Source organism: Rhineura floridana, chromosome 2 (genome assembly GCF_030035675.1).
Source record: "Rhineura floridana isolate rRhiFlo1 chromosome 2, rRhiFlo1.hap2, whole genome shotgun sequence".
Taxonomy (NCBI): domain Eukaryota; kingdom Metazoa; phylum Chordata; class Lepidosauria; order Squamata; family Rhineuridae; genus Rhineura; species Rhineura floridana.
The window spans coordinates 236,289,746-236,305,366 of NC_084481.1; the positions used below are offsets into that span (position 1 = coordinate 236,289,746).

The following is a 15,621-nucleotide window of genomic DNA, read 5'->3' on the forward strand; positions in this document are numbered from 1 at the left end:
AGCTGTTTGGTGTTTGGCTCTGCCTTTAAACATGAATCCTGTGTTTTGGTACGTGTATTGAGAGTGTTCTGTAGCTGGTATAGCACAGTGGGGAAGACAGCCTGCCTCACAGTGAGTTCAAATCCCTGCTTGTGTCTCCTGGGTGTCAAGGGCTAGCTAAAGATCACCCCAAAGTGAGTGGCTCAGGGGTTACATGCCCTGCCACCTGTGCAGCCGTGGGCAAGCTGCATAGTCCCAAGGAGCCCAGTTGCCCCCCAGCTGGCAGTTGCGGAAAAGGAAGGGGCTGGCTTGTGCAGCTGTGGCAACTGAGCAGTCCCTAGCCAGCTGAGGAGGACTAGCCTCAGAGGGAGGCAATGGTAAACCCCTCTGAATACCGCTTACCATGAAATCCCTATTCATAGGTTCGCCATAAGTTGGGATCGACTTGAAGGCAGTCCATTTCCATTGAGAGTGTTGCGTACCTGAACGGTCCTTCTGAAGGAATTAAGACCACTGGAATTATTCCATGCAGCAGTTAACTTTGAATGCACTTTTCATTCTTGCAAATCAACGTTGACAAATGGGATAGCTTGTTTGGCCCTGTCCTGCTTTTGTACTTCATGTACAGATTAAAGACGTAGAATAAAAGGTTTGTTGAATGGGCTTGTTTGTGTAACAAACTCATCCAGTTCTTGACAAGTTTGTCATAAGGAATTACATGAATGTTTTTGCCGTGCCAAATCACTCGAGAAGAACATTTCATTTCCACAAGATGGACCTGCCAGGTGCCCTTGGGATGGATAATAAATACTGAAAAGCTTCCTGTCTCCCCTTAGCGCCCTGAGGGCAAGAGTGCCTACAGGAAGCCAACGTGAGGTCTAGTGATGTTGACATAACAATGCATGTGCCTGTTCAAAAAAATAAAAATTCATTGCCAGTAAGGCTGGTAATTGGAAAAATGTATCAAGTGTGGGGGAAATCATGAGGGGAATATGGAGCACAAGAAAGTCCTTTGGCTCTTTTTCTTTCTCTCCTTCTGAAGAACGTCAGGAATGAAAAAGGGCAGGTGGGCGGATGAAGGGAACCAACCCCAGTAATCAATTCAGGTTTTGAGTCGCTGTCCAATGCAAGGTTATTTAATTATTTTCTGCATCTCCCGTATATTTCAATAGGGGCTGCATAGACGAATATCCTAGTGGAGTAGGCCCATTTTCTGTGTACTTAGCTTTAACTCCATCTTTTCTGTGCTCTGGGAACACAGATAGCAGCCTTATGGTGACTTGGACCATTGGGCCGCCTCTCTCAGAATTGCCTACACCAGCCACCACCAATCTGGTGTCCTCCGTGCTGGCCGGGGCTAAGGGAAATTGTAGTCGAGCAACATCTGGAGGGCAGCAGGTTGGCCAAAGCTGTCCTAAAATGACTGACAGTGGCTCTCCAGGGTTTCAGACAGGGGGGCGGTCTTTCTTTCCCAGCCCTACCTGGAGATGCCAGGGATTGAACCTGGGGCACTTTGCATGCAAAGCAGATGCTCTGCCTCTGATCTGTGGCCTTTCCATGCTCCAAGGATTTCTTGGAATAGCTGTGAGAATTAAAGCATTTTGTTGGATTCAGGAGAGATCTGAACAAATTAATGAAGGACAACTTGTGGTTTCTCAATTCTCTTTCCTTGGTTGGCTGTGGCCCACTGAGGCCAGGAAGGGACAGATGTTCACATGTGATCCCTTTCATTTGTTTCTCAAGGTTTGCAGGATTTTGCCCTGCTCAAGTTTTGGTTTGCAAAGCTAGAAACGCAACACTCTCTTCCTTGTATCTGCTTCTAGGCTGGACAGCAGCGCTGGTGGGAGCAGGAAATTGCTGTGAACGGGAAGATCCAGAAGGGAGAATTAATTACGTATAACTTGACAGAACTGATCAAGCCAGAGGCTTACGAAGTCCGCCTGACCCCAGTCACCATATATGGAGATGGCGATTCAACCATCCGTGTCATCAAATACAGCGGTAAGAAGAGTTTCTGCTGCTGGAGGCCTCCTTTTTGGAGTCCTGGATTGCTGGTTTCCACCCTGCCAAGACTTGCTGGGAATGACAAAATCTGTTGTCCGGTTTGCCAGGGAGGAGCTGGCAGAGGGAGGAGGGCTTGGCATTTCTCCATAAGGGCTTATTCTGCATGTCACTTTCCAAAATACAATATGGGCACAGCAGGCTAGATCTTTGAGGCAAACAGAAAGCCAGACTAGAAGTTACCTTGGCAAACCCATTTTTTACACTTTTGGTTACCAAGATGATGGCAGTGCCTGCTGGCACCAAATGGTGGGTGGAAAGGGTTATGTTGATAATCCTGCCTCTAGAAGCTGAAGTGGCAGAGAGGCTGATGGGCTTCAGCCAACAAGCAACTGCATTTTTCTTCTTCTCGGCCACCAGGGGTTCTTTGGCCTCATGTTGTTGCTCTGTTACTCTTTCATTAACAGTGCAATCCTAACTGTGGAAAGCCAGTATGACTGACACCAGCTGAAGTTCCCCTCTTCCAAACTTAGAATCATAGAATAGTAGAGTTGGAAGGGGCCTATAAGGCCATCAAGTCCAGCCCCCTGCTCAGTGCAGGAATCCAAATCAAAGCATCCCCAACAGGTGGCTGTCGAGCTGCCTCTTGAATGCCTCCAGTGTTGGAGAGCCCACGACCTCTCTAGTAATTGGTTCCATTGTCGTATGGCTCTAACAGTTAGGAAGTTTTTCCTGATGTCCAGTCGAAATCTGGCTTCCTGCAACTTGAGCCCAATTGTTTTTGCCAGCTAAGGTCCGCTGGGTAGCTTGGTCACATGACCGAGCAAGAAGCAGGTTGGGATAGGTGTAAGATCTCCCTGTCTTGTCTCGCTTCCACCGTGCTCCCCGACACCCCTGGAATGTCCTCTTTGGGAACTTATGCCAGCGGAGCCCCGGCTGAGTCAGGAGAGGGAATTACGCTCAGCCTGGGGTGTGGGACCGACACTGGTATAGCCCCAGCTGAGCCTTGACTTAGCCAGGAGTGCTCAAGAACGGCCAAACCAAACTCTGTCATCCCAGAGGGACTTGGGTTTGGATTGTTTTGACATTTTGTTTATATTTCTTAGATGTTGTTGCAAACTGCCCTGGGATCTTGTTGATGTGCGAAAAGTGCCATTCGTTGTTTTATTGTCTTATGCAAACTCCTTAGAGGGCTTTTTTTTATTGTGATATATAAATCCTGATATTAAAAAAAATGACAGCCTACAAATTTGGAGAAATTAATAGTTAGCCCTCTTGCATCTGCTGGTTATTCAAATGCCCCCCATGCTGCCACCCCCACCCCCCACATAGCTATTCTTAATTGTAGTTTCAGATCCTGGGTGAAGGGAAGATTGATTAAATATTTTGGGGGGGGGTATTTGCAGGGTAGAAACTGAAGCAACTCAAAATCTGGTTGTGCCCAGACAGGACTGATCCATTAGACCAGGGGCAGGGAACCTGTGCCCCCTCCCCATGTTGTGGTACTCCAACTCTGACCATTGGCCATGCTGGTTGAGGCTGATGGGAGTTGAAGACCCATTGCATCTGGAGAGCCACAGACATTCCCATCCCTGCAGTGGGCACCATGAACTCAGCTTTCAAACTCTTTAGACCTCCTCAAAATCTTTGCAGCAACAGGCCAGGAGGGAGGGCACGTCTTCGTACAGATCAGTAGCTGGTGGAGAAAAGGTTCCAGTAGCAGTTTTCAAGCTAATTAATTGTATCAATAGAGCATAAACCTTTGTTGGCTGAAACCTTCCTCTCTAAGCATCAGAAATGAAACTTATCGGCCAGTAGCCGAAGGCAGTTAATTGAATGTTTACAATCCCCCTCTACCTCGCTTTTAAAGGGAGAGTTTTCCACATTGTAAGTCCGTCATCATAAATGCTTCTTTCAAGGTCCCTCTCTAGGCCCTTGGCTCACCCAGCCAATGAGATCTGCCAGGCGTACAGCCTTTGGGTACTGGCAGAATTAGGACTCAGTGGCTACAGACACTGCAGGTAGCTGGCAACACAGGAGGTAAGCTGGAATGAAGCTTGTAGCCCTGATCTAAAGCCACAAGCCTGTGAAAGAGCAATTCATAGAGGAGAAGGCTCTCAGTGACTGTTGGCTGTGGCAGTTGGAAAGAACCTCCAGCTTCAGAGGCAGTATACCTCCGGATAGTGGGACAAAGAGGAAAACCACTATTGTCTTCACGTTTGGCTTGTGGCCTTCCTAGAAGCATCAGAGGGGTGTTGTTGTTGCCTCAGTCTCTTACCCACCCTTCACCATATGGTCTCAGAGTGTCTTGTAGCAATTTCTCCCAATATTATATTTGCCCTAGATTGTGGCCATGTCTTGCTGCTGGCCTTGGAAAGAGAGAGGGAGAGGCCCAAGGCAGCTTCATTCCTTTCATGGTGGGATCAAGGGACCTCCACACGGAAGTCAGTGTGGAGCAGCGCCGCCCAACCCCGACGTGTCCCCCTTGGAGCCCCTCCTGGAGCTGGAGCTGCTGGCCGAATCCCGCTGTTGGGTCAGGCAGACCTTGGGCGGGGGCTGGAGGGTCATGGAGCACCACCTTCTGCTGGCTGGAGCCTGTGAAGGCCAGCGGAGCAGCTGAGGGCAGCATCGACGTCGTGGCAGCCGTCAGAGGCAGCTCAGGCCTTGGCCTCTCCATGGGGCCTGGGAAGGAGCAGAGGAAGCGGGTCTTATCTCTTGCACTTCCTTCTTCCTGAGAGCTCTGGCTCTCAGCATGGTCTCTGCCTTCTGCTACTCTGGATTAAAGGAAGCCCAGAGTGGAGGCAAAGAGCAGGGAAGGGGAGGTAGCATGGCCGATGCCTTTTACGATAAGAAAGGGTTACAACAGCCCCTCCTAAAAGATCACTGCCTCCCCCCGCAAATCCCACTTGTAATGGTAGTAAAATAAGATTTACAGTAATTGGCTTCAAAAAAGTTTTTCTTTTTTCAAATGCAAAAATTAATATATTCCCGATTCAGCAACTGAGGCAGAGCAAATTGAGGTGCAGCAGGGGGTGAGGGCGAGAGGAGTGAGTGGGCCCAGCGAGAATACAGTCTTGAAAACAGTTTAAAACAAATTCACAAGAGCAGGGTGGGTCCTGAAGTATCTCTCCCAGGTGTCAAAGGCCAAGGGCAAAGGAGTGCTTCTTCAGCTTATGATGGCAACTACGTAAGAAAGGCACCAGACACTTTGCTGCCCCAGAGAACGCCCTCTACCAGGCCACAATCACCCACCTCCGGACATTTTGGGAAGCAGGTTGCTGAGCTAGATGGAGCCAATGGTCTGATCCAGCAGGACTGTTCTTAACAGAGGGAGGCCCAGCGTGGTACTCTTCCGACGTTGCTGGACTCCAGCCCCAGCCCATATGGTCAACAGTGGCGGCTGGTGGCTCTATGTCAGTGGGGCATTGGAATCTGCTCAGAATTTCAATCCAAACTTTCAAGGAGCTGTCCAAAGTGCATCGACATCTGAAGGACACCGTGTTGGCTTCCCCTGTCTTAATTCAAGGGGGAACGGCCCTGCAAGAGACAGCTGGGTCAGAAGGGCTAAGGAGCTGAGGAACAGGCAAAAAAGGGGGGCACAGGGATGGCCAAGTTTTTTATCCTCAGTGGCAGGTTGACCAGCTGAAGAAACTGCGGGAGCACAGCAGGTTCTGGAGCTATTTAGCACCGTGGGGATGACTCTCTCGGGACACCTGCCGTCTGAGTTCAAGAGAGTTTCGCAGATGGTCAGGTGTGAAATGCCTACGAGTTTCCCGCTTGGACTGTCACTCTGGTGGTGGGACAAGAACAAGCAAACCGGTGTTTGCCCAGGAGCACTCCCAGAAAGGCCACATTCTGCTGAAATGAAATTTATTATTACTATTTATTATGGACATGGCACCATCAGCCTGTCTGGGGCTTTGCAAAGCGTAAGTGTAAGTAAAGTATAAGAGCCTTAATCCCTGCCTATAGGAGGTCAGGATCTAAAAATCAGCACAGAGAGTTGACAGGAGAAGGGAACGAGAGAAATGCTGCAAGCCAATACCCCAGGGATGAGGAACCTCTAGTTTGGGGGCTTCCTGGCTTCTCTGTCCAGCCCTTGGGACTTAAGAACATAAGAACATAAGAACATAAGAAGAGCCTGCTGGATCAGGCCAGTGGCCCATCTAGTCCAGCATCCTGTTCTCACAGTGGCCAACCAGGTGCCTGGGGGAAGCCCGCAAGCAGGACCCGAGTGCAAGAACACTCTCCCCTCCTGAGGCTTCCGGCAACTGGTTTTCAGAAGCATGCTGCCTCTGACTAGGGTGGCACAGCACAGCCATCACGGCTAGTAGCCATTGATAGCCCTGTCCTCCATGAATTGGTCTAATCTTCTTTTAAAGCCATCCAAGCTGGTGGCCATTACTGCATCTTGTGGGAGCAAATTCCATAGTTTAACTATGCGCTGAGTAAAGAAGTACTTCCATTTGTCTGTCCTGAATCTTCCAACATTCAGCTTCTTTGAATGTCCACGAGTTCTAGTATTATGAGAGAGGGAGAAGAACTTTTCTCTATCCACTTTCTCAATGCCATGCATAATTTTATACACTTCTATCATGTCTCCTCTGACCCACCTTTTCTCTAAACTAAAAAGCCCCAAATGCTGCAACCTTTCCTCGTAAGGGAGTCGCTCCATCCCCTTGATCATTCTGGTTGCCCTCTTCTGAACCTTTTCCAACTCTATAATATCCTTTCTGAGATGAGGCGACCAGAACTGTACACAGTATTCCAAATGCGGCCGCACCATAGATTTATACAATGGCATTATGATATCAGCTGTTTTATTTTCAATACCTTTCCTAATTATTGCTAGCATGGAATTTGCCTTTTTCACAGCTGCCGCACACTGGGTCGACATTTTCATCGTGCTGTCCACTACAACCCCGAGGTCTCTCTCCTGGTCGGTCACCGCCAGTTCAGACCCCATGAGCGTATATGTGAAATTCAGATTGTTTGCTCCAATATGCATAATTTTACACTTGTTTATATTGAATTGCATTTGCCATTTTTCCGCCCATTCACTTAGTTTGGAGAGATCTTTTTGGAGCTCTTCGCAATCCCTTTTTGTTTTAACAACCCTGAACAATTTAGTGTCATCAGCAAACTTGGCCACTTCACTGCTCACTCCTAATTCTAGGTCATTAATGAACAAGTTGAAAAGTACAGGTCCCAATACCGATCCTTGAGGGACTCCACTTTCTACAGCCCTCCATTGGGAGAACTGTCCGTTGATTCCTACTCTCTGCTTTCTGCTTCTTAACCAATTCCTTATCCACAAGAGGACCTCTCCTCTTATTCCATGACTGCTAAGCTTCCCCAGGCTTCTCCCCAGGCCATGATCCCTATCCGAGGCCACACCCTGCACTGGCCCGCTCAGCTCCCTCCTGGCTGAAATGTGTCCTTAAACTATGATAATGATCCTTGCTTGCCTGAATAGTGAATAGAGAGATTGTCTGTCTGTCTCTGTGCGTAGAAACTTCTGTCTTTGCCTATCTGTACAAAGGTAAAAGCCACATCTTGTGCTCTTCCCATTTTGCCTGTGGCCACACCCACTTTGGTTGCCCAAATGACTTTAAACGTTTTCCCTCCTCTGCTCACTTACCTGGGCTTACACTTCACCCCATTTTGCTGGTGCTGCCAAAACAGTAATAAAAACCCAAGATCTTTTCCAGAGAATGAGTCATTTTGGCTTGTGTGAACTGTCACGCATGCAAGTAGAAGTTTATTGAGAGTATTAATAGTCTGATTCATTGTTCTTTGGCTGCAGGCTGGAAAGGGAGAAGGTGGGAGGGAGAGAGAGCAAAAGATTAGTCGTACTACCAACTGGGTTGTAAATTCTTACTTGAGTCCTGGATTTGTCTTGTTTTTCACTTGCATTCTTGCATAGTCAATGTTTATAGCATTGACTGCATTTCTAGCGACTCACTGCTGCAAATGAGCCTGTTCCCCAGGAGTCACCTTCCACTGTCTCCCAAGACAACACCCAACACTTGGGTGGACACAGTCAGATGTGCTCCAGAAACATTCTGGAATGAGCAGGTTGCTTCTTCTATCTGCCAATTATTGTCCGTTTCTTAACATGCCACCTTCCTGCCAAAGCAGTCGAGGCAGTTTATGGTTAAAAACGATGGCTTACATTTGTTTTAGATTTAGGAATAAGGAATTGGGAGGGGAAAGGAAGATAAACAAGGGCAGGGACTGACTGATAAAGAATGAATTTGCATCATCATGGCCAGGCAGGATGTTCACCGCAGGACGCCAGCCAGGCTTGGCCTTCTAGGGTCTCCAGTTCAGCCCATGAGGCCATTTCCCTCTCAAACTACACCATAGAATCATAGAATAGTAGAGTTGGAAGGGGCCTATAAGGCCATCAAGTCCAGCCCCCTGCTCAATGCTGGAGTCCAAATCAAAGCATTCCCGACAGATGGCTGTCCAGCTGCCTCTTGAAGGCCTCCAGTGTCGGAGAGCCCATTACCTCCCTAGGTCATTGATTCCATTGTCGTATGGCTCTAACAGTTGGGAAGTTTTTCCTGATGTCCAGTCGAAATCTGGCTTCCTGCAACTTGAGCCCATTATTCCGTGTCCTGCACTCTGGGACGATCAAGAAAAGATCCCGGCCCTCCTCTATGTGACAACCTTTCAAGTACTTGAAGAGTGCTATCATATCTCCCCTCAGTCTTCTCTTCTCTGGGCTAAACACGCATGTCATCAACTGATTGGCAGGAGGGCTCAGTTTGACTCTGTGTGCAAGTTCCCTGCTGGAAACAGGCACGAGCAGTCAAAGCAAACAGCCCTGTGGCTGTCTTGCAAGCATTGGTTGCAAACAACGCAAGTCACACTTGCAGCCAGTGCTTGCAAAATGCAAACTTATTTCTCCCCTCCCCTCCTCATCACCTCATGGGGAGGAGAGAAAGAGGCTTTGCAATGCCCTTTGCACTGTGATTCCCAACCACCTAAGATTCAACTGGCTGTCGGGCACTTGGGAACCCCACACAATGGATTTAAAAAAAATTTTTTTTTGCTAAATTTAACAATGAGAGGAAAGAAAAGAAAAACAAAGGAAAAATAATAATATGTGAATACTATTAATACTACTAATAGTAGTACTATCAGTTTACATTATGAAAACAGGACCAATCAGTACATTCTTGTGTACTTCTAGTGCATTGTTAAACTTTGGAACTTGGTCCCACAGGATGCTTGATGGCCACCAAACCAAAATGGACAGATGTGTCCATCCCTAGCAAAGCCCTTTCAGGGTCTGGACTGGTCCTGCCTCTTCAGACTGGCTATTTTGTTTTGCTAGACAGGAAGGGCTATATGGGGCTTCCTGTTTGAGGAAGGGCTTTGATGGAGTGGCCTCCGGGATGTGGTGTCCTTGACACCACTCCTGGCTCCTCCCTGAGAGCCACCTGCAGCTCAGCCCATGCAGGAGGAAGGGGATTCATTTCAGACACTTTCTTCTCCTGGAATGCTTGCACTGGCTGTTGCCAGGGCTTACCACCTCAGACCAGTGACAACTGGAAGCTGTAGGAACGTCCTGGAGCAGCCTTCCCTAACTGCTGTCCCCCAAATGTCTCATCCAGCACAGCAGTATGATGTTGGGGTGGATGGGAGCACAGCTGTGCTGGCTGGGGCTGATGGGAGCTGTAGTCCAAAACATCCGGAGGGCAACAGGTTGGGAGTGGCTGTCCTAAACGCTGCAATCTCAGCCTGAAGGTTTTACTTCTTCAATTGCTCATTATTTTCCTTTCTTACCTAATGTTGCTCGTTCTCCACTGCCGGAGCCTCAGAATACCAGTTGCTGTTGCCCTCAGGTCCTGCTTGCGGGCTTCCCATTGGGACATCTGGTTGACCAGTGTGAGGACAGGTTGCTGGCCCAGATGGGCCCTCTTTGGCCTGACCCAGCAGCCAGGCTCTTCTGATGTTCTGTCTCCCACCTATAAGCCATTTGAACCTTTAGAAATGATGGCAGAAAGATCACCACAAGCTGCAACTCTCCTCTGCTCGTTCAGCCCCCCTCCCTGCTTCCCCTGTTTCTCTTTCGATGCTAGTCTGCGACATGTGAATCACTAACCAGTGCACTGAATTTGTTTCTCTGCTCCTGTCACTCACTGGGAGCCGAACCTTGTGTGCCAACCTACCCATTTGGCTCCGGCTGCCGCACTGTGAACAATATGAATATTGCCGCATTCAAGGTTAGCCATTAATGATAGCTTCCCTAAAAGCCACAAAGTTTGGCGACAAAGCAAGTGTTGCTCAGTGCCATCCCCCGCAATTTGGGTTCATTTGGAGTCAGAAGAATGCCAAAAACGACCGTTGCTCAGCAAATGAGAAGTAATTGTGTTAGCAAACACAGGGAGGCTGAATAACTGGCTACGATTTCCCATGGAAAATTACACAGGAAGCCAATAGCTGACTATTCTTAGAGTAAGGAATGTATTTAAAAAAGGCAATGCAGATAAGTCAAAGAGTTCTTTTGGAAGTGCTTTAAAAAAATGTAAATGTCCTGCCTTCAAGTCAATTCTGACTTATGGCGACCCTAAGAGTAGGGTTTTCATGAGGCTGAGAGGCAGTGACTGGCCCAAGTCACCCAGGGAGCTTCATGGCTATGTGGGGGTGAGACAAAATTTGGACCTACGTGTGTGACATTTGTGTGGCATTTGGATGTAGTGGGCGATACCCATAAACACAGAGAGGGAAACAAATGGCTGATACCAATCTCAAGAAGTTGCAGCAGACATTGCTGCAGCATTGTAGCTGCTTGGGGTGAAACCCTGACTTCAGTGTTCAGTGACACATCATTGTATTTGAGGACCTTTTCCAGTTCTCTCATAGCTACCCGCCCCAGTCCTAGCCTTCTTCTGATTTCTTGTCTACTGTCTCCGTTTGAGAGCCAGTGTGGTGTAGTGGTTAAGGTGTTGGACTACGACCTGGGAAACCAGTGAAGTGGCCAAGTTTGCTGATGACACTAAATTGTTCAGGGTTGTTAAAACAAAAAGGGATTGCGAAGAGCTCCAAAAAGACCTCTCCAAACTGAGTGAATGGGCAGAAAAATGGCAAATGCAATTCAATATAAACAAGTGTAAAATTATGCATATTGGAGCAAAAAATCTTAATTTCACATATACGGTCATGGGGTCCGAACTGGCGGTGACCGACCAGGAGAGAGACCTCGGGGTTGTAGTGGAGAGCACGATGAAAATGTCGACCCAGTGTGCGGCAGCTGTGAAAAAGGCAAATTCCATGCTAGCGATAATTAGGAAAGGTATTGAAAATAAAACAGCCGATATCATAATGCCGTTGTATAAATCTATGGTGCGGCCGCATTTGGAATACTGTGTACAGTTCTGGTCGCCTCATCTCAAAAAGGATATTCTAGAGTTGGAAAAGGTTCAGAAGAGGGCAACCAGAATGATCAAGGGGATGGAGCGACTCCCTTACGAGGAAAGGTTGCAGCATTTGGGGCTTTTTAGTTTAGAGAAAAGACGGGTCAGAGGAGACAAGATAGAAGTGTATAAAATTATGCATGGCATTGAGAAAGTGGATAGAGAAAAGTTCTTCTCCCTCTCTCATAATACTAGAACTCGTGGACATTCAAAGAAGCTGAATGTTGGAAGATTCAGGACAGACAAAAGGAAGTACTTCTTTACTCAGCGCATAGTTAAACTATGGAATTTGCTCCCACAAGATGCAGTAATGGCCACCAGCTTGAACGGCTTTAAAAGAAGATTAGACCAATTCATGGAGGACAGGGCTATCAATGGCTACTAGCCATGATGGCTGTGCTCTGCCACCCTAGTCAGAGGCAGCATGCTTCTGAAAACCAGTTGCCGGAAGCCTCAGGAGGGGAGAGTGTTCTTGCACTCGGGTCCTGCTTGCGGGCTTCCCCCAGGCACCTGGTTGGCCACTGTGAGAGCAGGATGCTGGACTAGATGGGCCACTGGCCTGATCCAGCAGGCTCTTCTTATGTTCTTATGTTCTTAAATCCCCACACAGATCACCATCGGCCCCCCTTCTTCTCTCCCTAGATTCAAGCCTCGGTTTTAAAAAGACCTTTTCTCTCTCTCCCTCCTGCCAAGGAGGGGTCTGGGCATCTAGTGACTGTGTGTGTCTGTGTGTGCGTTCTTGCTGACCCTGAAAAAACTCAGGCTACTTCTAATGGACTGTGGGATTATTCTGTTGGACAGGAGGGAAGGAACTCTACCAAGGAGAAGATAACATGTATTCAATAGCTTTTGGTTAATTTTGTGTCTCAACAGCTGCCCTTGTCCATTGCACAATACGCATATCCAGCCATAAAAAGGGAGGGGTGTGGGGTGGTAGTATAGTTCCTGGCCTTGCACCTCCTGGGTTCCACTTGAACCAAAATGGGGTTAGCCAAGCAAACGTAGCAACCCACCTTGAACCCGGGCGTGCATTTGGAAGAGGGATGGGGTAGGGGAGAAATTCAATTCAGTTTGCATTTCAAGCCAAATCTATAAAATTTGCACTTTCCAAAACAATATGAAAAACTACACACAGCCAGGCTTTGAAATCTGCACCTATTCAACTTTTGTGATGCATTTCACCAGACAAACATTTATATGTGCAAAAATGCAAATAATTAGCAGAAATTGTGCATAAAAATGAATATATTATTGAAGATAACATGCAAAAATGCATGGCATTAGGAGGAACTGCTTGCAAGGATGTGCATGTTAGTCAAAACTGCATACAAACGTGTTTATTAGAAGAAATTTGCACTAAAATGCTGATAAATTTTCATGAGGATTCCTTTTTTAAAAAAAACACTGCAAATTGCTGCAGAAATGTGGAGAACATTTAAAATTGGAGAACTACGAAAAAGGGAAACAAAACTGCAGATCCTTCCATCCTTACCTCCCACATGCCCCTTCTCAATAAACACCTATATATAAAATGTAAAAATTAAGCAATTCAGGTGGGTTAAAAATTATAAAGCAAAGTCTTATTTAATGGGGGGGAAACTCTGTCAGTTTAAGATTAGAGTGGAAGCTATCTCAGTTGGCTCAAGTCTCATAAAGCCAGGAACCTGGAAGCGAAGGCAGCAAAGCTCTTCTCCAACACCACATTTCAAACGAGTTGATTTTCCTCTTATCTGCTTTTTTCACTGTCCAACTTTCACATCCATGCATAGAGATCGGAAATACCATAGTCTGAATGATCCTGACTTTAGTGTTCAGTGATACATCTTTGCATTTGATGAATTCTTATATTAGGAAGGAAGACAGGGAATCAGTACCAAACCTATAATCAGCGTGTGCAGAAATTAATTTTAGCATCTCCTCTCTCTTTCTCTCCTAGCCCCAATGAATCCTCACCTACGTAAGTATTTGAAATACCTTGTTTCTACAATAATTGGAATTAAAAAGTTAATAATTCTTAATATAGTGTCAGCAACGTGTATCAGTAGTATAAGTGAAAAGAGACTGCAGTAGACTGCAGTCAGTGCGGCTGGTGGCTCCATGCCAGTGCGGCAGTGGAATCCGCTCCGGGTTTTAGCCTGAACTTTTGAACAGCTCCTTGAAAGTTCAGGCTAAAACCCGGAGCGGATTCCAGTGTCGCACTGACATGGAGCCACCAGCCGCACTGACTGCAGCTACAATAGTGTGGTTTAACAATCAGTTCCTCTTCCCAAGGACCTCTGGGAACTGTAGCTGTCTGGGGGGAATAGGGGTCTCCTAATAACTCTCAGCACCCTTGACAAACTACAATTCCCAACATTCTTTGGGGGAAGGCATGGCTGTTGAAATAGTGTGATAGCACTTTAAATGGACAGCTCAGATGAGACCCTGTTGTAAATGCACCTGCGCTCATTGTAAAGATCACCTAGAGGTTGAGGCAGAAGTCCTTGAAACGTTCCTGAAAGCAGGCAAAGACTTTGTTTCACCTTCCAGCTTGCATGCTCATTGGAGAAGGCAATAGCAGGTCCAAGGTAAGGAATTGCGATTGAGAAGAACATGCTTTTTAAGTGTTGCATATATTTTTTCACATGACTGTGGTGTCAATCTGTTGGCAGGAGAATTCCACTGTGGCTTTGAAGATGGCAACATTTGTTTATTCACCCAAGATGAAAAGGACGGCTTTGACTGGACGAGACAAAACATTATCCTCCGAGACACAAAGTATACCCCAAACACAGGGCCCAGCGCTGACCGGTCCGGCTCCAAGGAAGGTAAAATGCATCTCTCAACTGAAAGATTGGATGCACAGTGCAGCCAATGGCTGTATCCAAATGGTCATGTCTTGGTTTATCAAGCCAAGATATATACAAGCCTTTTCTGCACACACACAGAGCCCTTTCACTATGCTCTTTGTCATGAACCACGATTAAACAAAAGAAGGCTTTAATAAACTATAGTTGCCTATTGCATCTGCAACAAGAAATCAGCTTTGGATCAAGCCTGGATATTAAACCAACTTCAAAGCATGGATTAATATCCCATCTTGGTCTGAAGTTGGTAACCGTAGTGGCCTGGTTTGGGTGAAATGGAAAACTATGGCTCCTCAAAGATAAAATATGCAACAAGACACTTCACAGCATTTACCTGGACATGAGAGACTCTGTGGGAGGAAATGTGCCACCTCTTTGAATGGAGATGTCATTGAGCTATCAGGGCTACTAGAGTCCTGGCACCCCATCCCGGACGCCCTGAGCTAATGAATGAGGTGCTGATGTGGTAAGAACAGACTCTTGTCTCTATGCATGGAATCACACCCTTTTCCATACACTAGAGATGACTGCTGGAGTTAAAAAAGGGGGTGGGGTGGGGAGATGATTCCTTCTGGCTCAAATAAATTATGATTAAAATGCTAAGGATTCATAACTTGCCATATATGACTATGCATTTGAAATTCCTAAAAAATTACTGGGTTGCAGAAAGGGGGGTGGAGTATCAATTGGGGTGGCCAGATCTTTTCCCAGCCCATGCCAGCTTCAAATGTGTTCAGACAGAAGTCCACTCTGCCCTGATCAAAAATGCATTGAAACTGTACACTTTTTTCCTAAAATACACTATTTATATATTTATTCATTCATTTGATTTGATTTATATCCCACCCTTCCTCCCAGTAGGAGCCCAGGGTGGCAAACAAAAGCACCAAAAACACTTCAAAACATCATAAAAACAGACATGAAAATATATTAAAACAAAACCTCTTTAAAAACATTTATGTGCAATTACATACATTTTGTATGTATTTTCCCCAAAAACAACGCAGGCTGAATAGACCTAGGGATCAAATCACTTACTGAGCAAGCACCAGAACTATTGAAAAGGAACAACATCATCCAAAACAGCCACCTGAGGGTTCAAATCACTTTGGATATTTTATCTCAGTAATCCTTGCAATAGCATCTGCAGAAATATGAGGGGAGCATCTCAAAAAGCATATTGCAGAAGAGGAACAGATTAAAAAAGGGGGCACCAAGATGATCAAGGGGATGGAACAACTCCCCTGTGAGGGAAGGTGCACTTTAGTTTTGAGGGAAAAGGGGGTATGTAAGAAGGGGGGGCATGATAGAGGTGTAGAAGGGTATGCGGGGTGTGGAAGAGAGTCATAACACTAGAACTCAGGACC

At 46.6% G+C, this 15,621-nt stretch overlaps 1 protein-coding gene across 5 annotated transcripts in view; it reads left to right on the forward strand.

Annotated features, from left to right (window-relative positions):
- The window catches only part of MDGA2 (MAM domain containing glycosylphosphatidylinositol anchor 2), a 588,493-nt gene that overhangs the window by 534,673 nt on the left and 38,199 nt on the right, over positions 1–15,621 (forward strand). For all 5 annotated transcript variants that reach the window (XM_061612635.1, XM_061612637.1, XM_061612638.1 and 2 more), the window contains 3 exons: positions 1,803–1,980; positions 13,345–13,365; positions 14,060–14,215. In XM_061612635.1, the coding sequence (XP_061468619.1) occupies positions 1,803–1,980; positions 13,345–13,365; positions 14,060–14,215 (355 nt within the window). The remainder of the gene's footprint in view (positions 1–1,802; positions 1,981–13,344; positions 13,366–14,059; positions 14,216–15,621) is intronic.